General features: G+C 40.6%; 1 protein-coding gene across 1 annotated transcript in view; it reads left to right on the forward strand.

Annotated features, from left to right (window-relative positions):
- Positions 1 to 8,437, forward strand: part of abch1 (ATP-binding cassette, sub-family H, member 1) — a 79,495-nt gene extending 71,058 nt beyond the window's left edge. The window contains exon 19 of the mRNA XM_043696706.1: positions 6,033 to 8,437. Coding sequence (XP_043552641.1) covers positions 6,033 to 6,139 — 107 coding nt within the window. The 3' untranslated portion in view covers positions 6,140 to 8,437. The remainder of the gene's footprint in view (positions 1 to 6,032) is intronic.
- Positions 8,438 to 8,661: the final 224 nt, after the last annotated feature.

An 8,661-nucleotide genomic window follows, 5' to 3' on the forward strand; every position in this document is an offset into this window, starting at 1 on the left:
TAGGTCCCCAAAACACCCCCACCCCCAAAACACAGACACACAGACAGATTTGTTTTTCACCAGATCTCGGTCATCCCTTTGCTTTCAGCATGCTTTTATCCAAGTCCCCCTTTTGAAAGTTAATGTTTCTACTCCCTTCCAGCCACACCTGGATCATGTGCTGAAATGTGACAATTTATTAAAGTCACAGTTTCTTCACTTACAATCGCTGATCGATGGCATCTTCCCAACCATGGGCAGCTCCTGAATGGATACAATACAGAGCTCCCGAAATTCGGAACACAATCAGTCCCGAACTGAAACAATTAATAAAAGCAGCAAATAATGGTAACTGATTCCGACACCACAAACAATCAGTAATAACCCAGATTCCACCCACTAGTTATTAAAACTGTGAGTTTAAAAAGGGGCATTAATAATGTTGGTTCACAGGAGATGTCAAACTAATATTATCCGATTTTAAATGTTCCCCAGAATGATAGACACAAACTGGGAGAAGTCACTGTGTTGCAGCTGCCAGTCCTGTGACCAGGCACTGGTTCCTGCTCTGTCAGCCAGCTGCCTTGTATGTTTATATAATAGAGCAGGGAGGTGGCATTTCGATGCTTTTTCAAGAGGGGCTTTATTCTGGCACAGACAAGGTCCTGTTACATTTGGCTGCTCTGCTGTAATGTGAGTTGCCAGAACAAATAGGATTGGCCTACTCCCCAAGGCCCCTTCATTCATTCAGCAGCCCTTGTGCTCACTGACCCACTCTGGTTCCCAGTTTGACTGAGCCTTGACATTGGAAACCTCAGCCCGGATTTCAAACCCCTTCGTGACATCGCCTCACCCATTTCCGAACTCTGTCATTTCCTCCATCCCCTCGGAGATTACTCCACTCCACCATTCTCAATCTCTTCAGGAATCCCACCAACCCCATTGCTCCACACTCTGTGACCATCACCCCAGCCCAGCCGTTTCCTTCCTGACCCTCGTTGCCAGTCTCACTTCCTTTAACATCTTCATTAAAAAACTGACTTCTTTGATGAAGCCATTGTCGCGTGGTGCCTGTGACGTCTTTCCATCAGTAGATACCACACACAGTTCAGGGTGCTGTATATAATCTATATGGTGTGCTGTATATAATCAATGCAGGGCGCTATATATAATCAATACAGTGTGTTGTATATAATCAATACAGGGTGCTGCATATAATCAATACATTTGTTGTATATAATCAATACAGGGTGCTGTATATAATCAATACAGTGTGTTGTATATAATCAATGCAGTGTGCTGTATATAATCAATACAGTGTGTTGTATATAACCAATACAGTGTGCTGCATATAATCAATACAGTGTGTTGTATATAATCAATACAGGGTGCTGTATATATTCAATACAGTGTGTTGTATATAATCAATGCAGTGTGCTGTATATAATCAATACAGTGAGTTATATATAATCAATACAGGTGCTACATATAATCAATTCAGTGTGCTGTATATAATCAATTCAGTGTGCTGTATATAGTCAATACAGTGTGTTGTATATAATCAATGCAGTGTGCTGTATATAATCAATGCAGGGCGCTATATGTAATCAATACAGTGTGCTGTATATAATCAATACAGTGTGCTGTATATAATTAATGCAGTGTGCTGTATATAATCAATACAGTGTGCTGTATATAATCAATAAAGTGTGCTGTATATAATCAATGCAGTGTGCTATATATAATCAATACGGTGTGCTGTGTATAATCATTGCAGGGTGCTGTATATAATCAATACAGTGTGCTGTATATAATCAATGCAGGGTGCTATATATAATCAATACAGTGTGCTGTATATAATAAATGCAGGGTGCTGTATATAATCAATTCAGTGTGCTGTATATAATCAATACAGGGTACTGTATATAATCAGTGCAGGGTACTGTATATAATCAATGCAGTTTGCTGTATATAATCAATGCAAGGTGCTGTATATAATCAATACAGGGTGTTGTATATAATCAATGCAGTGTGTTGTATATAATCAGTACAGGGTGTTGTATATAATTGATGCAGGGTGCTGTATGTAATCAATGCAGTGTGCTGTATATAATCAATACAGGGTGCTGTATATAATCAGTACAGTGTGCTGTATATAATCAATGCAGTGCGCTTATATAATCAATACATGGTGCTGTATATAATCAATGCAGGGTGCTATATATAATCAATACAGTCTGTTGTATATAATCAATGCAGTGTGCTGTATATAATCAGTACAGGGTGCTGTATATAATCAATACAGTGTGCTCATATCATCAGTACAGTGTGCTGTATATAATCAATGCAGTATGCTTATATAATCAGTAAAGGGTGCTGTATATAAGCAATGCAATGTGCTGTATATAATCAATACAGGGTGCTATATATAATCAGTACAGGGTGCTGTATATAAGCAATGCAATATGCTGTATATAATCAATGCAGAGTGTTGTATTCAATCAATACAGGGTGCTGTATATAATTAATACAGTGTGTTGTACGTAATCAGTACAGGGTGCTGTATATATTCAATGCAGTGTGTTGTATATAATCAATACAGTGTGTTGTATATAATCAATACAGGGTGCTGCATATAATCAGTATAGTGTGCTGTGCAGCAAAAATACTGTGTGCTGTATAGGATCAATACATTTTCTGTTTAGGGTCTAAATGGTGTTCTACAGCATCAAAGTTAAAAATCACACAACACCAGGTTATAGTCCAACAGGTTTAATTGGAAGCACTAGCTTTCGGAGCGCTGCTCCTTCATCAGCATCAAGACAGTGTCCTGTTCAGGGTTCATATGGTGTGCTGCAGACGGATATGTACCTGATCTCAGCCTCAGTGCTTCACGGAGGGTCTGACGGTACGTTACAACATAGAAAGCCCAGAATAATAAAACATCGGGGTGTTTGGGCTGGATGGTGTATTGTGTTGCAGGATTACAATGGCTGCCTATCCTCCCTGAGGGCCTGGGTGGCAGGTTGAGGGGAGCAGGTCTGGGAGACACAGATGGAAAGGAAGGATTAAATGTATTTTATCTCTAGGGAGGGTTTAACAACAATACACACGTGTGACTGGGTTGGTAAAGGCTGGCAGTGTTTGAACTCTAGGGTCACAGAAAATTCAAGGCATGTTTGTCCAGGCGACCAGTCAGGACTCAGCATTTGGTTTTCGGGTTAGAAAGGACAATGAGACATGAGCTTTATTCTGGCTACCAACCAGTGACCTCCTTTACATCACAAATCAACAGTTAGCCAATAGGCACTGCTTCCAGTCAGGTTAAAAGAATGGGATTGGTGAATTTCTGCAGTGCATCTTGTAGATGGTACACACTGCTACTACTGAGTGTCAGTAGTGGAGGGAGGGGATGTTTGTGGATGTGGTGCCAATCAAGCGGGGGCTGCTTTGTACTGGATGGTGTTGAGCTTTTTGAATGTTGTTGGAGTTGCACCCATCCAGGGCAAGTGGGGAGTATTCCAGCACACTCCTGAGTTGTGTCTTGTAGATGGTGGACAGGCTTTGGGGAGTCAAGAGGTGAGTTACTCACTGCAGTATGCCCAGCCTCTGACCTGCTCTCGTAGTCACAATGTGGAGAAAGTCCAGTTGAGTTTCTGGTCAATGGTAACGCCCAGGATGTTAGTAGTGCAGGATTCAGGGTTGGTGATACTATTGAACATCAAGGGCAATGGTTAGAATCCCTCTTGTTTGAGATGGTTTATGGCTTGAATGTTACTTGCCATTTACTAGCCCAGACCTGGATATTGGCCAGTTCTTGCTGCATTTGGGCATTGATTGGTTCAGGAACAAGAGTCCTGAATGGTTTCCTCAGACAGAGAAGCTGATAACCCTCCAGAATTGTGTCTGAGTCTCCAGGAATTGAAGATTCACCCTTTGAATGTGGAGCGAGGGAGGTTATTAATAATAATTGAGAGAGCAGTCAGGAGCTGAATAAATAGTGGGACTCTGCTGATTTGGATAGCAGAAGGTGAATCAGTGAAAATTACATTGAAATGGATTTCATAAGGTTGGCCATTTGTCATTTCCATCTTTAGATTTGGGAGATTGAACAAGTTTCAGTGTGAAAGGTAAGTTGGAATGACACCATGAATGTGAGCAGTAACAACAACCTGCCTTTATAAAGCACCTTTAAAGTTCAAGGTTATCAAATAAAATTTGACACTGAGCCACCTTTGCCGATATTGGGTGAACAAAGACTCTGTCAAAAGACAGGTTTAAGGAGTGACTAAAAGGAGGAAAATGGGGTGGAGAGGTTTGGAGAGAGAATTCCAAATCTTTGGAGTCAGGTAGCAGGAGGTACTGCTTCCAATGACGGAGTGATAGAAGTTGAGGGATGTGTCAGTAACCAGGTTTGGGGGAAATGGAGATCTTGGATTAGGAAAACTCATGGGAACATCTGTGTGTCAAATATGATGCATCCAACTCGATTTGATCAGTTTTATTCCATCCCTTGTCCAACTCTCATTAGTCCAGGCAGCACATAAGGAAAATGATCTGCCCAAATGCCAAAGCTGCCCTGAAGTTGTGCAATATTAAACTCTCACTGACCCGACGAGTTTAAATTCCCTCTCTCTCCTTCTCTTCTGTCTGTCTCTCTCTCTCTCTCTGTGACCTGAAGGGGTTTACACTCTCTCTCTCTCTCTCTCTCCTTCTCTTCTGTCTGTCTCTCTGTCTCTCTGTGACCTGACGGGGTTTACTCTCTCTCTCTCTCTCCTTCTCTTCTGTCTGTCTGTCTGTCTCTCTCTCTGTGACCTGAAGGGGTTTACTCTCTGTTTCTCGTGCTTAATTCAGAACTTTGTTTCTGTCTGCAAGTCTGGGAAATAGATTTCAGGTGAAACTTAGGAAGTGGGAAAGCCCATTAATTAAACATTTCAAGCAGAAAACGCGAGTTTCTCTGGCCTGTCCACCTAACCATCCCCATTCCTTCCTGTGAGACAACACAATATGTTTCGATGCCATTTCTGAAATGAATTAATGATGAACCAAATGGCAGGAAGGTATTTGTCTGTTGCCTTTTTGAACTGTGGTTTCCTGTTTGAACACCTGCACTGGGGTTCAGCTTGAAATATTGATCAGTCTTTTACAAAAGAAATGTCTGAATTTCTGACTTTAGTTTTTGCGTTTGTGTCCTTTGGTTGTGAACGTGAGCCCATGTTTGTAACTGGAATGTGATCTCTGTGGATTCTGTAGTTATGCAGGTGGAGTGTGAGTTACTGAAGGTGCTGCCGTGGGTTTGTAACATGACAATTTAACAGCTGCAACAGTTAACTCTTACCGAACTGCACTGGCCGTCGGTCAAAGCAGAAATTGCTTCAGCATTGTATTTATCACTTGTTTTGAAAAAAAAGTGACATTCAAAACTTGGGTAGTTTGAAATAATAGGACAGTTTTATGAGAGCAAGATACTATTTTACCACCAACAATTACATCCTGTTCCTTCTATAGTTTCTAACTTAGAAGGATGTTATGGCTCATGGACAATGTGGCTGGATAGGCATCCTGAGACCAACGCTAATACTTTGGGTTCAGTGTACAACTGGTGAAACTTAAATTCAATTCACATAATCTAAACATTTAAAAAGCTAGTCCAATGAGGAAAATGAAACTATTGTCAAATGTCATAAAAACCCATCTGGATCACTAATGTCCTTTAGGGAAGGAAATCTGCCATCCTTACCTGATCTGGTCAAAGTGGTTGACTCTTAACTGTCCCCTGGGCAATTCGAGATGGTCAATAAATGCTGGCCTAGCCAGTGACACCCTCACCCAATTAATGAATAAAAATACACAAAACTATTTGTAAACATTGACAAGATTAAGCTGGATATCTTAGAAAATTTGGGGATATGTAGCCAAGGTTCAGAAAGTTTAACATTTTGATTTAACTCTATAACGAAAAGTTAGAAAGAATAAGTTGTTGCAAAAAAAATGCCATGTTTTAAAGATGTTTCAGTGCTTTTAATCTGCTCTGTGTCCTTTCAATATTTCAGGATGGAACTTCTCTCACTGGCTGGTATGGAGCAGCTTCCTAATTACTCTGGCTAGCAGTGCATTCTTCCTTTTCTTGGCGACGGTGATAATGAAAATAAGAAAATAGTGACGGAACAACATGGAGCAGTGAGCAGCTCTTACCTAGAAAGGCCATCTCCTGAACAAGGAGGGCTGCGAACATTTGTTAAATTGAATTCGAGTGAGATTGTAAATGTGAAAATGAAGGTTGGTCCCGCTGCTTTTAACACTTTCCCTTGATTTTATGAAATGCTCAGATGGAAACGATTTGTAATGAACATGAGTCATTCTTATGATGTACATCTGTCAATCTTTCTGATTGTTGCATCAGAAACTTGTTGACCTGATGTTGCCTGATTGTTCCTGCTCAGTCTTCTCTCTTCAAACTGTGATAATGCAGTAAAGGTGACAATACAGAACTTGGTTACTGCTGGAAAAGAGAGACATGTCAAAGCATTCCTCTTTCACACTCATCAGGAGAGATGCAGCAATGCCAAGTCTCAAAGGGAACCACAATTTATTATATAGTAGTGCCCACCAGGGATAATAGTGCCCCCTGGACACATTCCTTGTGTATGCAGAGGACTGCTCCCTGCACATGAATATGTACAGATTCCAGCAAGCAGGAGTGAATCTCTTGCAAGATCAATTGATCTCACGGAAATGTATCATATTCCTCAGGGTTTTGACAGGGTTGGTTTTGGGAAAATGTTTTCCCTGGCTGGAGAGCCTTGAACACAAGACACCATTTCGGGATATAAGTTCAATCATTTAGGACTGAACTGAGGAGAACTTTCATGATCTAAAGGGTTGGGAATCTTTGGAATTCTTTTGCCCAGTGCGTTCTGAATGGTCACTCACTGGGTGTATTTAAGATGGCGATCAATAAATTCTTGGGTATCAGGAAGAATTGTGGGGACTATGGGAATAGAATGGAGTTGAGGTAGGAGATTGGCTATGCCCATATTGAATGGGAAGTGGGCTGTATGGCCTTTCCTAATATCTGTTTCTTATGGTCTCAAGGGTCTACCGAACTGAGATAGTACTCCATAGATCTGACAGTGTCTTTGGAAAGAGAAACAATGTTAACATCTTGTGTTGAGTCTAACTAACAGTCAAACTGGAGAAACTCTGTTTCTCTCACCACAAACACTGCCAGACCTGCTGAGCTTCTCTAGCACTTTTTGTCTTTATTTCAGATCTGCCCGGTGGGATAGTGCCTACATGCCCATGTAAATGCCATAACACTTTGTCTTTTGAAGCAAAACACAGCCCTCTAAGGCCAGTTACTGGCGTGTGTCTCTCAGCCTGCTGCACATTAGTTACCCATTAGCAAAAAGACAGAACAATATGAACACATGGTATAGTGGATGGAGGTTGCATGTCTAGTGTGGTATAGTTCACTGGAAGAAACACATTCCACAAACAAACTGCCTCATCTGACAGTCCCACTTCATTATTACTGTAAACAGAAGTTCATGTTTCTTTCAATAGAGCTTTCATAAACAATTCTGAAACAAATGGTTCCAGTGTTAGCTTTAGGTACGTCTGTGTAAAATAATGATGCCATAACATCTTCCTGTTACTAAGGAAACATCCTAGTAAAGTGAACTATGTTGCTAAGTAAACAGTTAATAATGCGATATCAGCACTGCTCTTGAATGCCTTTTGATTCCATTAAATTTCAGGAGATGGTTTAAGACAGCCTGGTGTTTCTATCCGAAAAGCAGAGAAAGGAATGTGTTCATTAAGCCTGTACCAGACTGCCATGTCTGGTACAGGCTTAATGTCTGTCCATTTGGAATGTCCTGAGGTAGTGGGATTTCAGTCAAGGTGGCACAGTAGAAACTGACCTCAAAAGCTACCAAACTACACTCAGCTTGGGGGCTGCTGTAGTTATTGACACAATGAGTGACAGTTCCCTCCAATCTCTCTCTGCTCGTTGAATGAGGCAGTAGCTTACAAAGTGTGAAAAGGGAAAAAAGAAATTTTATTGCTGTCCTCTAAAATATATCAGGAATTCAAAGTTAGTTTTTTAAAAAGTTATTGTTCAGATAATGGTGACACCCTCACATTTCATTTGTGTTTATCATCTACACAAAAAAAGATAAATTGTTTGGACCAAGTTGTATTTTTAACTCAAAATACTCAGTCTGATCATTCTCATCCCAATGTGCCTGACAAACTGGAAGTGATTTGAATATGACCTGTTATTTTTAAAGCAATGTTCAGAGTGAAATTCTAGTGATGCAGTGTTAGTCAATAAATAGATTTATAAACAAATCTGTTACTGTAAAACTGATCTTTGAATAGGTTCTCACTTGTTTCAAATCTTCACCTATAGAATCATAGAGGCATAGAGCTGTACAGCACGGAAACAGACCCTTCGGTTCAACTTGTCCATGCCAACCAGATATCCTAAATTAATCTAGTCCCATTTGCCAGTATTTGGTCCATATCCCTCTCAACCCTTCCTACTCATATACCCATCCAGATGCATTTTAAATGTTGTCATTGTACCAGCCTCCACCACTTCCTCTGGCAGCTCATTCCATACACGCACCACCCTCTGTGTGAAAAAGTTGCCCCTTAGCTCCCTTTTATATCTTT

This window comes from Chiloscyllium plagiosum, chromosome 9 (genome assembly GCF_004010195.1).
Source record: "Chiloscyllium plagiosum isolate BGI_BamShark_2017 chromosome 9, ASM401019v2, whole genome shotgun sequence".
Classification (NCBI taxonomy): domain Eukaryota; kingdom Metazoa; phylum Chordata; class Chondrichthyes; order Orectolobiformes; family Hemiscylliidae; genus Chiloscyllium; species Chiloscyllium plagiosum.